The sequence below is a fragment of the Alligator sinensis genome, unplaced genomic scaffold, assembly GCF_000455745.1.
Source record: "Alligator sinensis unplaced genomic scaffold, ASM45574v1 scaffold117_1, whole genome shotgun sequence".
NCBI lineage: Eukaryota > Metazoa > Chordata > Crocodylia > Alligatoridae > Alligator > Alligator sinensis.
The window spans coordinates 897112-923704 of NW_005841855.1; the positions used below are offsets into that span (position 1 = coordinate 897112).

Consider the following 26593-nt stretch of genomic DNA (forward strand, 5'->3'; position numbering starts at 1 on the left):
GTGTGGCGGGAACTCTTTTGCACCGGGGATTTCTCTCTGCAGCTGAGAAATCCACCGTGCAAAGAAAGCTCCATGTGGCAGGAAAATTCCAATGTGCCGAGGCACTAAAAATCATTGGGTTATGACATCAAGATACTGTTGAGGGGAGTTCTAAAACACAATCTGAACCTACATGAGTTGTAAGAGAAGCGGGATTTATACAAGGAGACTCTATTGTAAGGCAAGTGGACACTGTTTGAAGGACTGTAAGATTGATACAGGATGGTACTTATTACAGAAAGAAGGTGAAAAGTCAAGAAAAGTCAAATATTGATTACAAAAAGCAATGAAAGATACTGTTGAGGGGAGTTCTAAAACACAATCTGAACCTACATGAGTTGTAAGAGAAGCGGGATTTATACAAGGAGACTCTATTGTAAGGCAAGTGGACACTGTTTGAAGGACTGTAAGATTGATACAGGATGGTACTTATTACAGAAAGAAGGTGAAAAGTCAAGAAAAGTCAAATATTGATTACAAAAAGCAATGAATAAGGATGATTTACAAATGACACATCAAAAGCTATCATCTAATCAAACATATGACCTTTCATTTCTAGTAGTAAAATTAATCACATTGAATCAAGCCAAAAGAATAAAGGAGTTTGGAAATAAAATATGTCAAAGAATAAATGAGATAATCAACATGAATCTTAAACTCATCAAGAATGAGTTATCTTGGTGACCTAGCGGCCAAATCAGATGCAGGTTCACAAATTTAATTAAGAAAATCAAAACTGTCCCGTCGATCATTAAACAATTAAAACAAAGCGAGAAAAGAGCTGGAGAGGAAAAAGGGGAGGAGCAAGAGACAAAAATGTAGCAACATCAAAAAAAGCAAGGACAGGGTAACATAGCTAATCTTTACCTCCCAAAAAAGTGACTGAAAAATGAGTACCTGGTGGGAATATCAATATCAATATTTAAAACACAATATAGCAATAATTTCCAGACACTAGGACTATCCATCTTGTCTGCTGTGTCACTGGGTTTGCTTTTAACTATTCTTCTGACTATTATTTGAGCACATACATGAACGTGATTTAACATATGGAGGTACTGAAATGTAAGACAAGACAAGACCGCCTTGACCATAGCAGGGGTGTAGGTCGTAGCCAGGAAGGGCACAGACCATCTGTAGATTCTTCCTTAACCTGACGAAAGGTGTTTGTGCTCAAAAGTTTGCTAAGAAGAATCTTGTCAACTACCAGAGTTGGTCTAATAAAAGATATTGGATTTACCCAAAGAACCTGGTCTGCCTTTGACCGTATCAGAGCATGAGTTGGCCTTTCCAGGGGTGGAGGGGACCATACCATGTTATAACATGTAACACAGTTGTTCATTCTTTGTAAGCAGATCTTCTGATAGGGTTTATATATTTGTGTACCTGGTCTCATAAATGAAGACAGGGGCTGAGTGAGATTCAGCTGGCTAGAAGAAGCATTAAACAAATAGAGAAATCCTAACAATGAAGTCATTTAGTTAGCCTGGAGCTGACTTATTATCAGACGTTCGTACAGTAACTTTTACAAGAAGGACCTTAATATCTGAGAAGTGGCCAGGAGCTCAGGTTTATATATTATCTGAAAGACAGGATCCTCCAGAGAGTCCCCTTAGCCCATACAAGGTATTGGCTTCGTATCAAAATCAGTGGGAACAGTGCCACCTATAGCATAAATTGTACCAATGCTCTTATCCATTGGATCAAAGCACTTAGCGAGTCTGACACTGCTTAGCTTTTGACATCTGATGAGATCACAACCCAAGGTGATAGTGAATCTATCAGCACCTTTCAGCACATGACTGCATATTTAACAGCCATGACTGCAAATTTCCACATTTTATTCCACTCCAAACCACACAAGGAGTAATTGGCTAGCAGTCAGTGAAAACACAAAATAATTTCAAAGACCTTAAAAGCAAAGACCATGGAACTTTAGCTTCCACTGTCTTGCGTATGCTTAGAAACATCGTGCACTCAAAAAGAGAGTAGAGATATGAATTCAATATATTACCTTAAATTGGGAGGAAAAGTAAGACTTTAAACCCTGTTTTCTTTGTTAGAAATGTGGAACATCATACCACCAACACTAGTGAAAGTAAAGTACTGGAAAGGATAATTTGTTCTTGGGGAATATGTTCTAGCATATAATTAAGGATTGTAATATTACCGGTACCTATGAATATTTACAATAAAAGATAGTTGTTTTATATTTAAAAATAAATTAAGAATGGAATATCGCAATGTTTTATTTTACCCTTTACTAAACTGCATTTGTGTGCTTAACGTTAACCTTCCCATCCAAATGTCATTAGCTGCTAATTAAGATGTTGATATGCAGATTGTATATCTTGCAGTAGAAATGATTTGCGAGCACTTACTAGGTGTTTATCAAACTCCAGCACACGTATTGGTTTAGCATAAGCATGGCACGTTTAATTTACTGAGCACTCTCCCAGTTCTCCACTTATTTTCTCTAACATATAATGAGCAAAAGAGAAAGTAAAAAACAATTGCAAAAAATTATCAAGACTCTTAAAAAGGAAAAAAACCCAACATGAGGCTGCATATTACCATTTGTACAGAATTGGTTGCATTTCTCTTTCCACTAAAACCTACCTAGAAGAAAAGCAAAACAATATATTAAAAGCAAAACACTATTAAAATCTATTAATTTTACAGCGTCCTAATTGTAAAGAAAGAATAGTAAGCTCTTTTGTCTTCGAGGGTTTTCAAATACCTTCAAATACCTTCCCTGTTACTTACAAGAAGATTTTAAATCAAAGAAATATAGTAATTATTCTGTTGGTGCAAAGAGTTCTGCAACATAGGATACATTTTCACAGGACTTTTTAATATAATTTATGAATATTTGCTAGCAACATAATTGTCTTTTCTGCTGACATTTTCAAAGCAACACTGTGATTTGTTGGGTCTCTTGAGAGTCCAAGTACAAAACTGATAATTATATTAAATATACATAGACAATAAAGAGTGTGTTTACATAACTATGCCCATAAATATCTGATTGAACAGTCATTGTTCTCAAACCCCTTTTAAGCAGCTCTCAGAGGAATCCAGTTCTAATGACATGATGGTTTAAAAGATGTTGCTCAGTCTTGTTCCATATTTAATTAACTTTCCTTTTTTAAACTTGTGATGGTGGAGACAATAACAAATAGCTCTGAAAAGAGAGAGAGCTTTGAAACATGAGTGAGACTTTGTCATGTTTTGTGCTCCACACACAGAAGAAGTTCTGCACACCAGAGTTGGTGGCCGGGGACTACCAGCTTCCTCAGGGAGTCTATTAGTATAGCATTCACAGTTCACCAATATTAATAATAATATTAAAACCCTGTATACATACAAATAAAGAAAGGGAAAAAATAAAGGGAGAGCTTGTGTAACGAGTGTGTTTAGTAAAATGCCTGACTTGGTAACCCATGTGCCGCTACAGAACCAGTGGAGCAAACATTTTTAAGAGAATGGTACATTTACCACCAAGACGTAAAAACCCTTTGAACATTAATTGAGCAGTAATGTATGAATGAATGCATTACAGTGGAATCAGGGTTTCATTTCTGAATTTATGGACAGGATCATTCAGAGGCGTCCTTCACACTGTTTCGCCTTACTTACAGCAGCGCACGGTATTCTGTTTTCATACTGAGCTATTTCTAATTGTTGCCAATTATGATTCATTTACTTTTATGTGTCTTGGTTGTCACAATATTAACATTTGTAAGTCTTTCCCTTTGCAGGCTGTGAGAATCTGTTGTGACATCTCAATAAAGCGGGATTCAATCAAGGTGTGAATGAATTGTTAATCTTGTTATAAATAGAAGGTACCATATGTTGATATGGAAGGGACGGCTCCCTCTCCTTTTTGTTGAGGACAGTGTTAGTGAAACAAAGCAAAAAAAAAAAAAAGGATGGTCTGTCATGTCAGGATTCCATCTTGGATTCTGCCATTTTAGAAATAGTTATAAAGTATTACCCTCGGGGCTTTTGTCGGGCATAATCATTTTTTTATATAAGGGATGCTGCCAAAATGAGGAACGGGCATGAGAATACTGTTCTAGCAGAGGCGTAACTAGCTGAACCCTGCCAGAGTTGGGGCCAGGTCTGGTCTAACCTTATGGGAGGGGAGAGGGGGAGGAGAGAGGGAGGCTGGGGAAGGGAAGAGGGATGGCTGGGGAGGGGAAGTGTCACATGCCCCAGGGACTCAAAGACCCCAGCTGCTGCAGAGCAGTCTGTACACCCCAGCTCTTGCTGCTCCAACTGTGGCATAGACTGTCCAAGGAAGCAACATTCTGGTGCCCTGTGTGAGTGCGTGCCTAGGACTGGCACACCCCAAGTTATGCTATTGTGTTCGGGTAGTGTATCAGGGAAGCAATGACAAGCACCAACCTCAATAGGCGTGTCAAGTGTTTATTTCCTTTTTATTTACATGCTTAAACTTTGTCAAACAAGTATAAACATTTTGGCAAAAGTTCCTGTCCTTGGGCATTTGGAAACCTAAAGATTAGTTCTTGTTCATTCTTAGGTCATCTTTAGTACGGCACGTGTATGACATAGCTGGCACTGCTGTGTTTCCTCGTAAGTCCTGTGCTCCAATGCTATTTGGAAACATCATTTCACTTCTGCAATATATGTTCTGTATACTCTTTGCGACCTGAATGAAGATCTGGCAACAAAACACGAGTAATAATAATTTTAGTAAACTATTACAGTAAAACACATGTCCATTAGAAATGATGGAAGGAAGACAGTCTCAGAGGTGAATGAATAGTTTTTCTATCACTGTATCTGCACATCCCTTTAAAAATAGATGTCCCCTTTCACATTATAGTATAGATACTAAGATGAGCCCTTTTATTGTAGCTTTTCCTGACTTGGAGGTGGGGGTGGAAATAGGGAGGCAAGGTAGACAGCATGACCTAGCTCATGCGCTCTTTTTCTCTCTCTCTCTCACACACACATACATACCTTGTGTATTTTTGTATTGAGCAAGACGATATATGTCTCTTGTTGTTTTTCTAAATGCTGTGATAAATCCCAGTGGAACAGTCAACTCTCACTGGGAAGTTTAGATGTCTTCCATAATCTATTTAAATGGCTTTTTAGGTATCACTAAGAAACCTGTTACTCACAAAAAGGTAAGAGGATTCCAGCACTTGATACTAGCAACCAGCTCTTAGAATCCATCTGGGGCTGAATGTGACCATAAGACCTTCCTATTCCTCGGCACTAAACTGAAGGGACAATCAATGCATAAAGCCTTCATCACATTTGCTGCTGCTCTATTTACTGTTACTTTATTTACATAACTAGAAATTCAACATCTTTGCATGTTTTGCAAGCTGTCATGACATGAGAAGCTAGTAATATGCTATGTTTTGCTTGCTAACATATTTTTGACATATTTTAGCTTTTGATTATAAGATTGCATCTTTCCCAGCTACCATCTGTCTCAACTCAGTGGCACTCTGGCATTTACAAAAACAGTAGGGTGTAATATTTCTTATATACTTGAACTCTATGAGAAACATGCTATTTTCAGTCTCAACCAATATGTCACACTTTCACACATGAAGGCTGAAATGTCTTCTATCCTGTAAGGTATCTGTCAGGAATAAAGAACATATCATCACATCCAATTTGGCTGAGATGAGTAATATATTAATGAGAATAAAAATGGGAACAGTTTCTGACTTATAAATAGATCTGGCATTTTACAAGCCTTGTGTACTGTTGCCTTTGTTTATCCTTTTGTCAGCATAAATGAGATTTTCATATAAAATTTCTTTTTTTTTTGTACTCAGCATTATATGCATAAAATTCTTGAGGCTGGAGTTTTAAACGTGACACATTTTCCTTGAAATATCTGGCAACCAGAGACTTTCATACTTTACTTCTATCCCCTCCACTCTCCATCTGTGGAGAGTCAAAATGTGACATTCAGCAAAGTGGAAATTACCCTTTATATCTCCCCTGACAGCAATAGGCAAGCAGCTCCAGCCATTTGGACTGTTGTGATGTGCAATTCTAAAACTGCAGTATTTCAGCAATGCTAGTTTCAATAGGATGAGGCCAGCAACTGGAGCAATAGGATAGGTGATGCCAAAATATCTAAAGAACGCCTTTGGCATTAGTCCTCAGGTGAGCTTGAACAGTGCTTGGCACACTGGTGGGCAATGATGGCTTTCTATTACTTTTCCTTTCCTTTCAGTATTGAAGGTATCTAGGGGGCAATTCAGCCCCCAGCAAGGTTGCTTTAAGTTGCACTATCTCGTTGCAACCCCATAAGGGCTGTTTTGTCAGTGGAGAGCATCATATAAGTAGCATACTTTAGCCACACTGCCTTCTGCCATCTATCCCAGCACAGAAGTTAAGGGACATGAGGTTAACAGAGTCATTATCAGAGCTGGGATTAGAACTGAGGAGGTTCCTGATTCTAAGTCTTCTCTCCTGCCTCCAGCCCCCAAGGCCGGAAGATGCCTATGATGGCTTGCACCAGAACTGAAATATAAAAATAATTTGGCAATTCAGATGTATGGTGACCCACTAGCAGTGAAAGTAGCAAATGAGTTTGGATATCTCAAGTGGATTTTAACAACTGCTCCTGGCAGGATGTTGTAAGTGTTCTCACCTTGCTTTAGCTGTGGCAAGGGTGTTCTCACCCTTTTAGATGAGGGTGTTTTTGATGGTTTTGGTTGTTACACCTGGTAGTTGTATGAGAGTTCATGCAGTTTTAAGGACTGGTTAGCCTAACACTTGTATGAGAGAGGGATAGGGAGAATCCTGCCTCGACAAGGGTTTGAGGAAAGGCTAAAAAGAACCAAGTCTGGACAAGAGAAGACTAACGCAGGGTTTGATAATCATCTTCAAATACCTGAAAGGCAATTACAGAGGGGATGGAGATGGGCTTTCCTTTGGGCCATAAGAGACAGGACTAAGAACAATGGCCTCAAGCTTCAAGATGCGAAATTTAGTTTGGAAACTAGGAGGAACATTCTGACTATGAGGGTGACCAAGCTTTGGAACAGACTACCTATAGAAATTGTGGAATCTATATCCTTGTATGTTCTTAAGAGCGTTTAGACATAGCCATTGGCTGGGATGATTTAGTCAGGGATGGTCCTGCCTTGAGCAGGCTGCTGGACTAGATGACTTTGTGAGGTCCCTTCCAGTCCTTACTTTCCTACAATCCTAGATGAGTTCCTGAGGTCTTTTCAAGCCCTACTTTTCTATGATTCTATGAGCCTAATGTCTTTTCTATTTAAAATGGAAGGGTATAGGGGTAGGGACCATCTGCTGCCTCTGCATTTGTATACTTCCTGGTAAAATGGAAATGTGGCTGACCCTTAGAAGTGACCATAATAAACACAATGAATGTTAATAATAATAATGGCACTGAAATAGGAAAAAGATAAGACACAACACACACATAATGGTAAACTGAATTTATTTCCTCTTGGAAAACAATTCCAGTAATCTCCAGGTTCAGACCGCAGAGTAAACATTAATAACAGTAACATACAGGTTAGTTCAACTGATTCAAGAATTTGGCTGTGTGAAATCATTAAGGAAAGTCTTGAACACTCAAAGCTTCAAATGGTATCCAGGAAAAAAAAAGTTTCTTTGACAATCTACATAACAACTATTGCATATATGGTAATGCTATTTGTCATATCGCAAGGCTTACAAATATATATACGGGCCTTATTCAATGGTGGGGTCTTGCTCTGTGAGAAAGCCTTCTCATATTTTTTGCAAGAATCTTCAGCAATAAAAAATAGTCTTGGATTCATCTGTTTGTATACCAAAAGAGAGATATTTTAGACTTAAGTTTAAATGAAAGGAAGGCCAAACACAGCTGTAAGGTAACAGTTATTTTTTTTCTCCCTCTTCCTCAAAAATGACACATTTTCTTAAGCCTTTTTTTCCTCACACAGTATTATTATTATTTTATCTTTCTTGAATAGGGCCCAAGTCCACTTGTCTTTATAAGACCATTTTAGTATCAGACAACATAATACATGTGCAACACTTTATATACAGGAAGCCTATCCGGTGCTCAAAAGTTCAAACACATGAACATCCAACAGTTTCGATAATACAAGTTTTATGGTACAATACAATGTTTCTGAATAATATACATTAACAATGAAAGTTTCGTGCAAAGAGTAAAATGTGTTCCCTTTTTGTGCCACAAAGAATTCTCTTGAAGAGATGGGCCTTGCACTAACTGCTATGTTGGGTCATCGTATGATTCTGGAATAAAAACAGAAAAGAGAGCTTAGTTATAGGATAGGCATTGCTACATGCAGCTGTGCTAAAAATTCTACTAACAGTATACAGAATAATGTCCATGAGGACAACATATTTGCCATCTCTGTAAAATGGCCTAAATAAACTTTGATGTTAACAGAAGAGAGCTCTCTGTTCGCATCTTTGCACTGGTATTATTTCGTAAGTCATGAGAATGGCACTGGAATGCCTTAAAGTCCATTAGGTCAAATAGGCCCTGGTGGAAGTGAATGCAAGTTCACTAACCACAGTGCCCACTCCCATGCTGTTGAATTTAGCCTGTAATGCATAATGAGCCAAACATTTCTTTCCCTTACTTGCTATAATGCCAACAAACCAGAAACATGCTCATTTTAACTTCCTTGCTATAACATGCAACCAAACATAGCTTTCCCCTGATCAGCGACAGAGTATTTTAAAGTTGAAAGGGCACTGTAATGCTCACTTGGCTGACCAAAAATTGTGAAGGGGAAGCCAGAAAGATTCTTTGATTTATCAAACAACAATTCAAACTCTCATATCCTTAAGTGAATGTACTGCCTTGCATAAGGTGATATAGGCTCAGAGACTGATGTGTCTTTGGGTGAGATGGTACTTTACCCTCTCTGATCACTCATACTCATTATTGTCCAAATAAGAGAAGGTTCCCAGTGAATGCTAGGTCTTCTGCAACATTAACAGTGTCCACCGAAAACTGGACAAAGCCTGCAATCTCAGTTCAGAGAAAACAGAATAGACACCAGAGGGTAATGACTTTGCAATCATCAATGCAGGCCAGATTTGAACTGGCAACCTGGAGGTGAAACCAGTTGTGCCCCATTATCAGTTTCTAAACTGTACAGTCCCTTCATTTTATCAGTTTTAATTCAAACTCTTCTGGACTAAAGCACTTTAAAATGAACCTATTCCCAAAAGATAGCCATCATTTTCAGTGAAGCGAACACCTACTGAACCATACGCTTAAGAGCCACCCATGAATATAAACATAAAAACAGCCACAGCAAAACAAATGTGAAATACAGTCTGATTCTATGCTAATCTAACAGCCTTAGACAAATATAAAGCTGTGCACGCGTACACACAATAGTTCATGGGACATTTGGCAAGAAAAGGCTCACAGAGTAAGGCAGGAATTCTTAAAGTAGTGCCATTCTCAAGATGAAAAGGAAAATGACCCATTGACACTTGAAGACATGATTTCCAGATGTGAATGCAAAATGATTTAATGCTGGTGGCAGGCATTCCAGATCTTCCAAGGCCAAAGAGTTAAATAAATAAATAAATAAATAAAATGGCATAATAAATTATATATATATATGATCTAATACATACATATCATGCCATTTGATTTCATATAGCATCTTTTTCAAAAGCTCATTTCAAAACACTGTAAAGCTGTAACAATACACCCACACTAAAATGTTGGCCAGTCACAGGTAATGGGCTCTGACTTTAAACCACAAGAGCAAGGAAATTAAGAGTTAAATCTGACAGTCTGCCTTTTTGTCATCCTATTGTGTCCATTATTGCTGCACTTGCGGCATATAACCCACAGACGGATTTGAGACCCTGCAGTCTCCAGAAACAAAGGGACAAGTTAAACTTCGGGTGACAGTCAGAATTCTGATGGCCCCTGGTTTTGACTGCTTAAAGTCAGAGCCAAATTGCTATTTTGAATAAGGATTTGGGGTGTCTTTATGTTTGAATCTACTCAAAAGTAAATGCATGTCAGTTGTCCCTGCTTTTTTTGACTGAGCTACACATAATCAGTTTGGAGTCTGGAAGAGCTGTGCAGCAGTATGTGAAACAATTGAAAGGTGCTCTGTATGTGTACTCAGCGCTACCGCTGCAGTGACATTTTTTATTAAAAAATAAAAAGGCACAAAAGTGAAAGAGAGAAAACAAATCACAGAATGAGGACCTGCTCACCCTTCCACTCAGTGGCCCAGACCATAGTGCCTGATGCAAAATGAGATTCTTCAGGGATAATGAAGAGATAATTAAGAAAAAAAGGATAGTGAAGAAAAAGGCTGAATAGGGCAGGACTGGAAGAAACCCAATACAAAGAGCTTATGGAGCTTAGGCCTTAATCATGCAATGGAACTTATCTTAAACAAACAAAACAGGACACCATTGCTCAGGTTTCCTAGAACAAGCAGTGCTCCCCAAAGGTGTTTTAGACAACTGTAAGGTAGGGAGAAATACCTGTTCAGTTTCACAAAAGACAGGCTTTTTCATAAACTAAAAGTGAAAGCACATCAGGGCCATAACACTGACCAGACAAGTGGACAAAGGATGGGAGAGGCGAGATCAGAAAAGGAGGAAAAATCTGTAATCCCACAGAGAGCCATATTCCATTCTACAAAAAGCCATCTATTGGAGACCCCATGGCTAAGTGACTGAAAATTGCAAACATTAATCCCAGTTATGAACTGTTGTTGCTTTTATGAGGGGTGCTGTGTTTAAAAATTTAGGGCAAAACTCTTCTCTATTAACCACCCAGCAGATCCTGAATCTGATATTCTGCAATCCCTATTGTGTACAGAGCTCCTACTTTCATGACAGTGGAAGTTTGCCCATGTAGAAAAACAATGTGAAGCTCCCTTGGACATGATCATGGCAGTCCTGTGCACTCAGGGAGAGCCCAATGTTAGTGCTAAGAACAGCTATGTGGCTGTGAGAGCAGAAGTGGCCCACAACAACTGATACATCACATTTAAGAGCAGAAATTAAAAAAAAAATCTCTTTCAGAAACTCTTAAATATCTTTCCTGATTTTGGAGCAACTGGTTGTGTGTGGGGGAGGGGATTTTTTTTTTTCTTTGCTGCATGTCTATAACTCAAGTAAAGTGCTGAAGACTACACATACTAATATCCCCCCGTCTCAGCACAGTACAGATATAATTGTTTTTGTTAGGTAAGAGATACAGTCTCTCTGTGAAACAAAAATTTTGATTTTGTATTCAGCAATGGAAAGAGAAAAGTATTCTGTACATGCCTCACCAGTGAGGATGGGGCAATTTAAAAACCCCCTCTGATTTCAGGATGAAAAGCTATGTTGTACACACAAGTCCAGGCTATGCACATACGAAATAGAGACATGGTGAAAAAAAAAAGACATTTTGCCACTGCATTTGTTTCCCACAAAATAAATAAGTAAATAAAGCAAGCAAACAAAAAACTAGGAAACCTGTAAAAAAAAAAAACTTATTTCCCTAGCTCTATCTTATTCTGGAAATAGCCATTTAGTCAGAGAGAACTTGGCTTCAACATATTTCACCTAGAAAAACACTTTCAAAATGTATTTATGCTGTTTCTAGAGATTGAGATTTCTCTAGCAGAACCAGTGATATAAACCCAGAATCCTAACTCCCAGTGAGCTGCTTTAAACCATTAGACTACACCACTTTCCATGAGCAAAAAGCCTTGGGAAATCCCTGTTCTTAAGGCTACAGAGTTAAAATCATACCCAGATTTCAATACAACACTAACTGGAGAAATCTCTTCTACAAAGAGAATTGGGTTGTTCTGCAAAAATGGTTGAGACAGTAGAAAGTAATAATAATTTCCTGTTATTTGTTGCCTTTCTATATTTATCTCTATTTATCTCAAAGAGACAAGATGTGTAAGCTTGCAAAAAATACCATGCACTGCATCAAATATAAGGAAGGAAAAATATTCACTGATTTCTATCCCGTTAGAATCTCTAATGTAAACTCTAGTTGCATTCAATTAAAATGAGACTTTTTTTTAACTAGATGAAATAGGACACAATCGTACCTGAGACGCAGTGCACGGAGGGTACAAATAAAGAAATATAGAGATGAAATGTGGATGTATTCTTTCAACAGATGGTGACAGTACTATGGCAGCATGTTATTTTTTCCTTAGTTCAGGAACACAAACATCAGTAATCAATCACCACTGATTAACTAATTATGGGACCCTACATGTTATCATTTATGTGGAATCCTTTATCTGCACACATTAAAGATAATCTTTATTTTTTTTTTAAACCCCATTGCACTATGATACAGTTTCAGGTTGTAAAACAGAACTCTACATTACCATCAACCTTTAAGCACTACATTTTTTTTTTTAACAAAAGCAATTGGTTTCCAACAGGCTGGATAATAAGTCTTTTGACCTGCATTCTTCTTTGACCCATTAAGGTCACCCCTGTGCTCGGGCATATAGCTGACTTAGGAAATGCCTGCAAGTCCTACATTTCATCTCCTGCCCACTCAAAATAAAGCTTTCTTTAAATGTGTCTGTACGGGTCCCTGAAGACCAGGGAGGCATCCCTGTAGTGGGCAATAGAGGGACTGAAGCTTCTGCCTTTATTAATGAATGCAGACCATTATGAGTCTGGCTGGCTCCTGCACTGTTCCCAGAAGCATATACTGTACGTGACTTAAAATGCTAGAATATTGACACAAAGCGAGCTGGGCACCCCTAAGGAAAATTACTCCTTGGATATAATGTAGGCTCGTAACAGCTATTAGAGTACAAAATAAAACCCTCTGGGATCAAACTGACATATACCGCATTCTACCTACTCCTCAAACATTAGAAGAATTTCTTTGTGAAGGCATTCTCAAGGACAGCATTAAACTGACTTTTGTAGCAATCTGCAACAGCTTTTTGGCTTACAGCTTTTAGTACTAAATCTCTAGTTTGAATCAATATAAGTACTATATCTTCTACATTAATCAATACATTTGGTTCAATACATGTTCTATTAAATTATACTTTCTAATCAAGATTTTCTGCTTCTCTCCTCTCCTTTTTATTCCAAACTTCTTACTGCTTCTTTATTCCTTGTATCATACTTTTCAAACTGTCTTAAGTTAAAAATGGGATGTTGGCTTTTCCACAGTTATGCAGGGATTGGGTGGGGGGGAGGAGGAGAAAAGACTGTTAAAATAGCAAACCCAGCAAAACCTTAAGAAGAGTATTATTAATGACACATTTTGAATCTAGTTCAACAATATCAACATGGGTTTTGGAATCTTAGACTGAAACTTCATCACTTCAGTGGCTATCATGATATAATATCTGTAACATAGAGCTATGATTTGGCAAACAGTGAAATTTTATATCACACGGGGCTGGAGGGAAAAGGCTGCTACAATATTAAAAACACAAAACAAAACACTTCAGACCCAAGTCACAGCGCTAGTTAAATGTTCAGGTAAGCCTGTTTTTGCTACCCTTACCCTCAAACCTGTGATGCTTAAGCACTGCAGCACCTGTTTCTCTGTTAAAGCCCTTTTATATTGTGCAGTGGCTCTTTCCTGATAGACTGCATTACAATTATACCTGAGGCAATATTGATGAGCTATTTAGATTTGTGAGATACTTAGCTGTAATATACACTATCAATTAAGATGCAAAAAGGGTACAGTATACCCTTATTTAGCCAAAGCCTTGAGGGATATTTGAAATATGTGGATAAAAGATGTTTTTAATGACTGGAGCAACATATACAGCTATGGAAGGGGATTTAGTCATATTTGTATTAGGTTTGGTTGAACAAGGTTATTCTTTATCTATAAAGAATGTGAAAAGGTAATGTCAAAACAATAAACATATATTGCCATTGCATACTTTTGCCACTGTCTTGCAGATCAAAAACATTGCATTGATGTGCCTGGCTTACACAGGCATGGTTTCTTTTCCTTGTTATAATCGCTGCAAACCTGCAGAGAAACTGTTGCATTTTCTTTTGACATTTGGTATCATCTCACACAGCTTGCAATAACATCTTATAATCCTTTCTAGATGACACTGTGTCACCATTAAAGAAAAAGGTGAAATAGCATAATAAACGGGAAGAACAGAAATGCATAGAATTTAAAGACAGATAAGACCTATTAGGGCATTTTCTCCACCCGTCCTGCCAATGACAGATTATTGCCTATAGTGTAATTTCAAGTGTTTTGCCCAGTCCAATTTTAATTAGACCTCCAACACTTCTCTTGGGAGACAATTTCACAGCTTTACAGACCTCAAGGTTAGGAAATTTTTCCTGATGTTCCTCCCAGGAGAGGAAAAGGCACAACCAGCCCAAAATCACATGTGCAGTTATATCTACATAGTTAAGAAGCTGGTTTCAGACAAATATTTAGGCCATTTCAAAGCATCCAAAGATGGCAAGCCTATGTTTGATATATAGGATCTACACCACCACTTATGACCAAGTCAGGAAGCTTGATTCCTTGACTCATATTCAATACAATTAAAAGTAGGGTAGATGAGATCTACCGGTGTTCCCCTAACCAGGACGCAGCCGGTGTTCTCACCAATACAGTTAATGTAAGGGACATATCTGGGTCTACTCCTGTTACAGCTTTGACCTATGTTATAATTGGATCCTTAGATTACCAAGCTAAATAATTTTTCTCACTCTGGTGTAGGTGAAATATGTATGGGAACTTAGTCCAAAGCTAACCAAAAAAAATAATTTAGTGAGCTCCTCTGCAGGTAAGAAAAAAACCCCAAACCCCAAATCACTATTTTTGAAACCTGGGAATTAAAAAAAAATGTTTCTATGGTCTGCCTTAGAATGGTGTGTCTTCAAGTACCTTAGAACGGCCCCTAATGTTCAGGTGATGATCTTTGGAAATTGGATTCATTCTTGGCACTTGGAGGTCCTGACTGGGTTTAAGGGAGTTCTGCCGCTGGAAAGAGGATAATGTTTGAGTACTCATGAAAGGTGATAGCAGGAAACTAGCAGGAGGGTTTCAGAACAGAGAAAGAAAGATTATAGGCAGGCTGTGAGTTGTGAGTAGTAACTACAGTACCCCAGCGTACTTGACAAAGGAGAGGAGTATTGACCTCCATTGTTTTATTTGAATTCTTTGGTATTTTAGAAATAGGAAATGATGAAGTCTCATCCAGGCTGAATAACTGGATACTAGGACTGAACTCAAAACAAACCCAATACCATTTCAACTCTGACAACTGGGGTTTTACCATGAAACAAACATTTGATATGATGTACAACAAAGCTACCTCACCACATATACAGTGTCTTAGCCTGTGAGTTACTGTGTACCTTCAAATGCCATTGAAGTAGAGGGAATTGAGTAGCACTTATCACCTTGTAGAACATGGCCCATAATTAGGTCTAATAGGCAACAAAATCATTATCTTAGGTCATGGGTGACCTTTGTTAACAATGACAATTTGCAAAAGTCCACTTTGAATTATAATTAAACAAACAACTTAGATTACTTGATCTTTTTAGGAAAGTTTTGCATGATATTAGTACCTCTGAAATGGCACTGTTGGGAACCATTTATGACATTCGTTCATGTTTATATCAAAGGACCTAGCATTACGATTCTTATATATGAAAATTTCAAACTATGTTAGAAGAAACAAAATTAAAAAATCACTAAATAGATAGGGTGCTCATGGGATGCAACTTGGAATTTAAAAATGCAAGCCTCCCATTTTTATTCAGTAATTTATAGAGAGCTACTAGTAAAATGTCAGTGAAGGACTGACCCATTTCTGAACTCTGAATGGCAAAGACCTGCTGTTTGTAAAAATATAATGCACATTTTTAGGTTTAGAAAAGAATGTTTCATCCTTGGGATTGTCTGAGTAGCATCCACTCTTGGATGGTGGGTGATGCATAATGAACATGGATATGCATCGTTCTTTGCACTTCCCTCACCATCAAGGCTATCTGAAATTGCTGGGTTAAGTCATTGGCATAAGTTTAAGGAACTTCAAAGCTGCCCTAACTTCAAGTGCCTACAGACATTTAGGGGAGGTGTTCTAGCTCATGGTGCTTTACACAAAGCACCATAAGTGAGAGCCACCCTGACCCCACAGATGTTTTCCTGTTGGGTCAGGAGGGCTTAAGCCTGCCTGCACCAGCCCTGGCCAGCAGCTGAGCTGCCCCTCTCCCCAGTCCCTGTTTCATCCCCCTGGCTCCAGCTGCAGGAAAGCAGAGCCAGTAGCTGTGTGCTGCCCCCGTCAAGAAGCTCAGGTGGGGGGTGGGGGAAGAGGGGTGGGTCTCCCTTCCCTCACCTCTAGCCCGAGCCTCTTGACAGCAGCAGCAGCACCACAGTTGCCAGCTGGGCTCTGTTGTGGCCAGAGTTGGAAAAGGGGCAGGGGGTGTGAAATGAAGGCCCTCGCCTCACAGATCTCGCTCAGGTCCCCCCAATACTCCAGCTGGGTAGCTGGGGGGGGAGGGGGGCTGCAAGGCAAGGGGGCTCCACTCCACTGTGCCCTCCCACCCCCAGCTCTGGCCATGGCAAAGCCCAGCCAGCAGCTGCATGCTGCCCGCTCCTTTCCCCCTCCCTCCCCTGCTGCACAGGGAGGAGATTCTCTCCTCTCTGTAACAGCCTCGTGTATGCGAAAAACGAACCCTCCCTAATACGCTCTACTGTAGAGCACGTCAGCTAATAGTTGATTTATCAAGGGTAAATTTTTCACATGGTCAGCCATTTTTAAAGTGTTCTGCATCTGTAAGCATGTATTATGTCATGGATGTAGAGCAGGGGCGGGCAATTATTTTGGGTGGAGGGCCGCTTAACAAGGTTTGGTGAGCTTATGAGGGCTGCATGGCTAGCCCCACCTCTTGACAGTTGACCCGCCCCCTGGTTGCCATCTTGGGACCAGACGTCCCACCCCCTAACACCTGACCTTTGCCACTGGAAGTCCCTCCCCTTGCCCCCCCACCCCAAATGCTCCTTTTGGGAGAGTGGGGATTACCATCTCAGAACCAGAAAAACCCCAAATCATACATTAAAAGTCAAACACCCACTATAACATATTTTAATTTTATTACAAAAATATTTTGTCATGATTTGTGTGAGTACTGTATATAGAGGTGATTTCATAATAACTCAAAATAAATTCTTAATCTTTTACATTGTGTGGGGAGTGTGGTTAGGGGTGTGTGTGTATGGTGGGGTGCGGGTGTATGTGGTGGGGCATAGGGTATGTTGGGGGGTTGTATATATGTGGGAGGTTGTGGGGGCAGGGTGCAGGCATGTGTGGTTTGTGGGATGTGAGGGAGTGTGAGAGGGGTGTGGGGACCCTCCACACTTTGCCCATGGTGCAGCCGGCTGTCTAGCTCCAGTGCCTGGGGTTTCCCTCCCATACTGCGCAAGCAAGTGCAGGGTGTGCCAGTGATACAGACTGCCTGGCAGGGGCTGTGCTCCTCGCTGGGATGTGCAGCACTGGCTGAAGCCAGATGCCAGCACCCCAAGCACCCCCGCCTGCTGCTGCTGCCCCTGTTCCCTGCTGGGGCTGCATGCCATTGGGTGGTGTGTGGGGAGGGGGCTTCACTCCTACATACTGGCCACCCAAGCTCCACACTGCTGCCACCCCCCTGGGCATGGGCTCCATAGCACTGCCAGCCCCTGCCCAGTTGCAGCCCCACCCCCACCACTTCCCTACCTGCTGCCCAGAGGGAGCAGGATGCAGAGAAGCCTGCAGCAGGGGCATCAGCAGCCCCACCCAAAGCTGTGTCCTGGCTAGATGGTGGGATGAAGGCGCAATAGGGTATGTTGGAGAGATGTGTGTACATGTGGGCACCTTGCTCCCATCCTCATGGGTGGGAGAGCTGAGCAGGCACGATTTGTTGGTGGGTGCTGCGGGCTGGATGGAAGTGCCCGGTGAGCTGGATCTTGCCGGTGGCTGTATTTTGCCTGCCCCTTCTGTACAGCACTTTTAATAGTAAGATTACATGAAAAATGTAACTTGTGTAAGTACCTTTACACTGGCTGGTAACAGCCCGCACAAGACTATTATGCCATCTGGTTATCACTGGAGCAGAATGTCATGTGTGTCACATTCCCTCTTCTGACAAGGCCCTAGATATATATATGTACCTGTGTTGTGTGTGTGTGAGTTGGGAGAAGACAATGACAAGAAACAGACTAAAACTGGCTATTTTAGTTCTATATTGATTAAGAATTCACGCTATGTGAGGGATCCTCAGCTTCTCTACTCTGCCAGCTCTACTGACTTCTTGTGCTTCTAGAGTGGAGCAAGCAGGTTATAGCAATGATTTGTCACAAGGGAATGGAGAGACACGCATTTGAAGTGCTCTGAACCCTGAAGCTTCGAATTTGGTGCCATGCAGCCTCTGTGTGTGGCACATGGCAGACCAAGGAGGGGACACACAACACAGCGGCAGATACAGTAGCAAGTAGAACAGTAAATTATGCATGGAGCACAGGGCAGGGAGCAGAAAGCAGAGCAGGAGATTGAGCAGGGGCACAGGACAGGGAATAGAAAGAAGACCATGTCTATTAGAAGGGTGGCCCCACTGGGCTAGAAAAACATATATCACACACACACACACACACACACACACACACTGTGCTCTACAAAAGGATATACAACATTCTCCTCAACACAGCAGCAATAGCCAGTCCAAAGAGCAAATAGAATCCAGAACTGTTTGTCTGAAGGGGAGTAACATGGGACAAAAGGCTTTGATAAGCAATATCCTGCATCATAAGATATTCAGGGATTAAGTCACTGTTTTGCAGACAGATGTGTTCATGTGCCAGTTGTTGCTATGCCCTAATACTTTTTTTTGCAATGTTTAATTTATTATGCTGATGCTTTCCAAACTAGAACATCTGTAAACAAGTTTAAGTATGACCTCCCTCCCCATTTTACATCTGTGAGCAGTGCTCCTTCTCCGTGCTCTAATTTTAGATACCTTAAAGATAAATAAATCTGTGGGTGAGAGTGCAAAAAAGAGAGAGAGAGAAAGAGAGAGAGAAAGGACAACAACAAAAAAACCCTTGTCTCACAATATAATGTGTTCATCTTATGTGAATACAAATTTTTGATTTGCCTAGCTTTGAGTGCAAAACCAACTCTTGGAACCAGAGCTACGGTATGTACAGACTTCTTTATAGGTCAAACCCAATTAAACAAACTACTACTAAATATTTAACAGCTCAGTGTAGTAATTAGTGACAAATAATGATAGCTTAAATTGATAATTGCACAGAAATGTCCTGTTGGAAACACTACACACTTCCTGCTCCTCCTGATTTTCTTTTTCTTTTTGAAATCCAGACAGTCTTTTTAGGGTTAAACAGACAAATGAACCATTATTTTATCCGCACCCTTCAGTCAGCTAGGGTGGTTTTGTATACGTGGTTTGAAGACAATTCCAAGTGGCCCTTTTCCTTCTCCACTTCTATTGTGCCTGTTCTCATTTATAGTAGGATAGCTGCTAGCTCCTGGATCAGTGCATTGATTTTGAATCCTAAACTGACTAGCAGGCCTAGAATTTAAACTCTCGCCTATAGGATTCAAAAGGTCACCCAATTAAAATGGGGAAGCACACGGAGATGCGATTTATATGCAAAGGGCAACCTTTAAAACAATGATTCTTCACAGTTTTCCACATGTGCATGTGCAAGAATTCCGTTGAATGAAATTACAAGTGAACTGTACACATAAATGATAATTTCTCAAGGTAGTCAAAGAGGAAAAACATTATAACTTGTCTGTGCTCTTCAATTATATAGGGATATACATACAAATTAGGGGTGTGCAAAGTGATTTAGATTTCGATTTCGATTTGGCCCAAATCAGAGATAGTGATTCAATTATTTGATTCAGATCACTGTCCCTGATTCAATTTGGCCGAATCTGAATCTGAAGATTCGATGCTGATTCAGAGAATCAGCGATTCGGACACAGACACAGCTTTAAAATTTTTTTATACATACCTTGAGGTACCAGGCGCAGCTTGTCAAGGCTGCGATGCTGGGGCACATGGAGCGTCCCATAGGAGTGCGGGGGGGGGGCTCCATGTGCTTGGTGGGGAAACCAGAAATGGACCAGAAGTATTTCCAGTCCACTTCTGGGTCTGCGAGGGAGTGCACAGGCCCCCCCCCCCCCCCCGGCTCGGTCCTTGGGCACAGAGGGACCCCGGGTGCTCCCCCAGACCCAGGGCGCACCAGTTGCTGAGCAAGGGGGGCATGGGGGGTGGCCCCCCAGCGCATTTCCTGTCGGACCTGGAAGTGGACTGGAAGTGCTTCTGGTCCACTTCCGGGTCTGCTAGCAAGCGTGCTGGGGACCCCCTTGTACTTCTGTGGGACACTCCCTGCGCCCCAGTATCATAGCATTCATGAGCCCCTGCTACCTTGAAGTATGTAGAAAAAACATTTAAAGCTGTCTCTATGTCCAAATCTCTGAATGTTTCCGAATCTCTCCGAATCAATTCGGAGGGTTCTGATTTGATTCGGAGAGATCAAAAGGTCCTCTGATTCGATTCAGATTCAGAGATTCAGCCACCGAATCAGGCAGAATCTCTGCCAAATCAAATCAGGGACCAAAGCTTTGCAAAGCCCTAATAGAAATGCTCAGCTAATCGGTATACTGTCATGGTCACCACACTACTTAATGTCTTAGCTCTGGAATTGTGCTTGTAGTTATCAGGTGACAAAATGGAGCTTTGGACTTCATTTCCTCACATTAACTTCCAATATATGATACCTCATATGCCAATATTTAGCTACAGGGGCCGGCAATTATTTCAGGCAGAGGGCCGCTTACTGAGTTTTGGCAAACCATCAAGGGCCACATGCCAGGCAGCCATGTGCAGATAAATATTAATTTTCTTAATTTTGGGGGGGCCCACGTGGGCCGGATAGAATGGCTTGGTGGGCCGTATTTTGCTCACCCCTAATTTAGCACCTCTAAGATTACACACTATCAAAAGATTAACACAAAATGGTAAAGAACTATCAGAGTTTTCACTTGAGTAAAAAGAGGGTCTTGCTTTTATGATGGTCACAATCAGGCCTAATTCTAGTGATTACTTTTAGAAAAGTCAGAGGTTACTGTGTGTTTAAATATATATCCATTTCTATACTTTTAAACTGTAAAACTATAAGCCTGAAACCCGCACACAGTACAAGGACAATAAAATGTTACACTCCTCATGGAGGATTTTGGGTTATAAAATGTGGCATCCTGATTTTCTGTTGCCATGTGCAATCACCCATACTTGTGCAAAACAGAATGAACCACTTTGTACTGGTATCAATGACTATACAAGAGTACAATGCAATGAAGAAATCAGGTCTAAATCTTTGTGAGTTTTTCTAAATAAAAAGTAACAGATTTTTCTCTTTTCTTTTAATAGCCTTTTCCTTTCCTCCCATCTTTTCATGAGTGATGCATCTACCTTCTCAAAATTATTTAGGTCCTATGTGTCTGCTTGGCAATTCTGTGTCCAACTGTGCACTTGGACAGTAGCATGTTGTGAGTGATAAGTGTTTTCAGTTCTTCCTTTACTTGTGCTTACAGTAGAGGGAAATGTTCCCCCATCCCCTGATTTGGGTGGTGATGCTACAATACTTCTGCTCACCCCTATGGACTGTCCCCTGGGGTTGGCCTACAGGCTAACTGGGGACTGTCACATCAGCAGGAGCGTCAGTCTTGCTGCCAAGGCAACAAGCTCTACCCACTTATTCCTGCCCCCTGAATGTTAATGCTAGACATGAAGCAATAACCTTCGTGGCTATCAGGTCTTTAACACCTGACACCATGTTCAAGACCTGGGTTTTCCAGTGTGCTCATGAACACTTGGGATACCCTCATGGCACCCTACTGCTTCATTTCTGGTGGTAACCTATGTGAAGAACAAGTGAATGAATGGGGCTTATTACCTACAAGGAAAGACTGAACATGTTGCCACTGGGTGTGTCTACACGTGCATTTACTCCAGCATAAATTTACTGTGCAGTAAGTTATGGCACAGCAAGTAGGAATAGGCCAGTGTCTACACGTGCAGGCATTAAAGCACATTGCCGCTGTATGTGGACTGACTTGAAACTAAAGTTAGTCCCAAGTCAGTCCACACACACAGTGTTACTGCGCAGTGAGGCGTCTACAAGTGCGTTATTGTGCAGTAACTAATTGGGTGTAAATTTGATATCTGCATCATTTACACTCAAGTCGGCATAAGTCTCCATATTTACTGCACATTATGGGTGTGCATGTGTAGACACACGCCTGAACTATGCAGTAATTTTGGTTACTGCACAGTAAATGTACACATATAGATACGCCCACTGTGTTGCACCTGTACCCCATGTGTATTCACACCCCTGTCTCCTGTTACTGCTTTTTAGTACAGTAGTCCTCTGAACAAAGTGAAAAGAATCACATTTAGGAAAGGAAAAAAATGGTGACACCGGTTACACTCAGCTGCCACCCATATGTTGTGCCAAACCATCAAAAATACAGAACTTTAATTCCTTTACAAAAAGATGTGCTGTAGCTATGGTGAGACTAATCTATAACCCTCGCATTCTTATATAATTTGCTACTTCAGGTTAATTTTAATTCATTACAATAAAACTACCTAATTAAAATAACTCTTTAAAGTGAAGTATTAGCTTGATCCCAGAATAAAAGCAGAATCTTGTCTATCAGAGGGCGATTCATCATACCACAGCGCACACTTATACAAATTCAAACATAAGCTATAAACAAGTACACACAGCATTACCGCCATGCATAAAGGGGCAGGCAACAGGAGGCCTGCTTTCTAATCAGTTCTCAAAGGAACCTGCCATACAGAAGTGGCACTTATTCTAATTTAAAGCTCTTACAGTTACTTTACCTTGGCAAAATTTATAAACTAATAACTTTACTAAACTGACTGGCACTCCAAACAGAAAAACAAAGGCAACCCACAGATTCAGGCTAAAGGAGAAAACCATTTCCCCTGAAAGCTACTATCTCCAATGATGAGATAAAGAATTTGCTTGGGGGCAACTCTATTCTAACTGTCCCTGCAGTTCAATAACAGCTTTGTACCATATCATCAGCAAGATCTGTACTCACTCTTTACTGTGGACCAAGTCCTATTGTTGTTTCAAATCTGCCAGGCATCTTTAAACATTTTAAACATCTATATCATCACTTGGTGGCACCTCAATTATAGAAATACATCTGAATGAATTTAGCAGAACTCCTGGTTTTGGAATGCAGCTTTCCTTCAGAATGCCATTAAGTTGGCAAGGAGATCAGTACTGTAAATGTCAAGTTTTAAAAATACATAATATTCACAATTACAGCTCACATTCCCTTTGGTTTCTATTATTTTTGTCCCACATTAGCTGCTAAAAAACAATTCAAGAAATTATGCCCTCCTACACACATATATGAAGAAAAAAGAAAAAAGAAACCCCCCCCACAGAAAGCAGTAATAAGGGTTAAGTAGAAAGTCTCTTGAATATATGCAGCACAATATTGGAGAAAAATTTGTCATATCCTAAAACATGCCACTTTGTAGATACTTCTTTTCTGAATCAAAGCAATAGTACAGTAAAACAACTTCAGGCAAAATTCCTAAGTTACAATGCAGTTTGTGTCAGAACACAGATCACTTCATGCTGACCTGTCAAACCATCCTTGGGAACACAATAAAAAGACAAATCTGCAAGTCTGTAAGAAACTTTTGGCTGTTAAAAAAAGCACGTGTCACTCACAAACTACCATTTGCTGCATGGTACAAACCAATCTGTATTGATCCTAATAATCAGTGATCCTTTTTATCAGAAAGCAAGATTTTTTTTGTGTGATATCTTTATTGGACCAACGGTGGTATAGTTTGGAGAGATGTTAGATAAGCTTTTGGAGCACAACGTGCCTTTTTTCAGCTCTGAGAAGGCTTCTTTCCTAGACCTGAAAGAAGGTCATTTATGTCTGAAAGATTATCTAATACATCTCCCAACTATACCATTGGTCCAATAAAAGATATCACCAAAAAAACCCACTTTACTTCTCATGAATTTCCTGTGCCATTATGGAAACACAAATGCCCCAACCCTTGTTATCAGCATAGCTGTGCACATCTTTTAGGGCTGTGCTCCCAAGACAAATTGATCCAAACTATTCAAAATTCTGAAGTTTTAATTCACAAAATAAAAAATCAGGACCCAAGAGGGTGATAAGGAGCAGGAAAGAGAAACCTGTATTAGATACAGGATACTATCAAACAGCACTTAAATAGTGTGCACTTATGAATTTAATATGGATTAAACCAATAGGCCAACATTTCCACACTTGTAGGTGACGCACATATGGACAACTATATCCATATAGAGTCTGAGTTTCCAAAGTGTTGGCTGCCTGCAACTCTCCAGGAAATCAACGGGAGCTGATGGTTCTGAAAACCTTCAGGAGTTGTTCTACACATTACAGAATTCAACACCAAATCTGACTGTCTGCCCCTTTTGCTTAACCTAAAACCAAAATGGTTTTAGGTGACTATTTTCAGGTGTCAAAACGTAAAATGTTGACTGTGAGAGCTTTACAGTAATTCAATAATGTTGTCAAAAAGCTACAGAACTTACGACAGAATCATTTCCACAGACTTCCTGAATTCTACTGAAGAGATGCAATTCTCTATTAAATTCGAGAGGACAGTCCTGTAGGAAGGGTGTTATCTTCCGTTAAATTCTTTAGGTTTTCAGAATAATTCCTACACAGCTGTATTACATTTTTGTGGGCCCTTGTGACCAAATGTTCACATCTTGTGCCATTTTCAATCACTGGTGCATGCTAAAGCAGTCACAAGACTGCACTAATTTGTTGGAGCCCCCTAGAGACTGTTATATTAGATGAGGATTATTGGAGCTCAGCAGAGCCTCCATGTTGCCATAAGGACCAAGAGGAAGTAGCCAGAACCTAGTACTAAGCCACCCAGGGTTTCCTGCACATTGAGGGTCTCCTAAGATCTCTGGCCAATACGGGTTTATAGAACTCTAGCTGCACCGAGATATGAGCTGGAGGCTGAGGATCTTAACTGTCAAAGCCAATTGCAAACATTTAACTATTTCATCCTCAAAACATGCCTGTGAGGTAGGAAAATATCTACAATTGTCTCCATTTCCCAAATTTTGAAATAGGAATGGGTGGGGCGGGGATTCCCCATCCGAAATGCCAGGATGTACTGGCACATAAAGGAGATTTTTAAAATCTCTCCCTCAGTACAGTCAAGTGAGCTTCCTATGGCCACAGAAGGAATTAGCATCACAGGGCATGCCTTTTGCATCCAGTCTGGTGCTAAGTCCACCGTGTCTCTCTCAGAACATAGTGAAGCAGGCTGCTGAATTCCATCAGTGCCTCTTCATCGTCTGAAATAGATTACTGAATGTCACCTTTTATAATCTCTCCTATAAGACAAATCCTACGTGTTCCCCAAGCCTCCTCCCCTTATTTCTCCCCGTGTATGGTTGAAAGGTTATGAACAAGTTGTTTCCTCATTGCTGAGATTAAAAATGGCTCTATGTTTTGCTAAGCAGTCCTCTGAAGCATGGGCAGCGGGTGCGTGTGTGTCTGAAAATGACCCCAATGAAAGGAGGGAATGAGAGATGCTAAACAATGCTGCACAAAGTTGCAGACTGTTCGGCTACAGGCCAGAAAATGAATCCAATTTTTCATTCTGTCATTATAAATATTTCAGTGCAAATGGTACTGATTTTCTGCAACTGTGGTTAAGCAAAGGGCCTTTGAGTGAATATTTAAAAAAAAAAGAAAGAAAGAAAAGGGAGGAGGGAAGAGGAAGAGGAGAAGAAGAAGAAGAAAAAAAAAAGGAAAGAAGAGGGAGGGGAAAAAAATTAAGGTTAGTTCCCAATTAATTTTGTATTTCCAATGTAAAAGACTCTGGGAGAAATTCTACAATGATGTAGCGTATGACTCAAGGAAGGGGAAAAAAAAACATTTACTCTGCTCTTCTTCTGACAGTTTCTCATAAAATATCTGCAGTCCATCTATCTTTTAGTACTCCAGGCTCCTCTGGAGAGCAGAAAATAGTAGTTTAAAGCTCACTTCAGTGCCAGTCTGCGGGAGATTGCTTTCCACAGGACCCCTGCTGATGGAGGCCTAGGGGAAGAGGCCCAGGAGTTATTCAATCAGCCCAAGACTCTGGGGCGGCTGGGGGTCCTTTGAGGGCTGATTATAAAGCTGCCCTCCTGTTGCCTGCCTCGGAACAGAACGAAATGAGCAGACTCTTGCTGAGCAGATTCTGCAAGAAGGAATTTCACCTGTCATGGAGTTTGTCAGAATTTCAGGATTTATCTTGGTGCAAAATTAATAAAATACCAACTAGGATTTCAGCCTGACTACTCAGCTGTGTCATCTCAAAGTGATCTTTCACCTAAAAAAACCTGGACACTGAGCTACTGAAGTCATTCTTGCCCTACTTTTCCTCTGGAACTTCAGCA

At 40.4% G+C, this 26593-nt stretch overlaps 1 protein-coding gene across 6 annotated transcripts in view; it reads right to left on the bottom strand.

Annotated features, from left to right (window-relative positions):
* Window positions 1-7473: 7473 nt before the first annotated feature.
* The window catches only part of ZNF521 (zinc finger protein 521), a 294631-nt gene continuing 275511 nt past the window's right edge, over window positions 7474-26593 (bottom strand). For all 6 annotated transcript variants that reach the window (XM_025213994.1, XM_025213989.1, XM_025214036.1 and 3 more), the window contains one exon: window positions 7474-8316. In XM_025213994.1, the coding sequence (XP_025069779.1) occupies window positions 8287-8316 (30 nt within the window). In that variant the 3' untranslated portion in view covers window positions 7474-8286. The remainder of the gene's footprint in view (window positions 8317-26593) is intronic.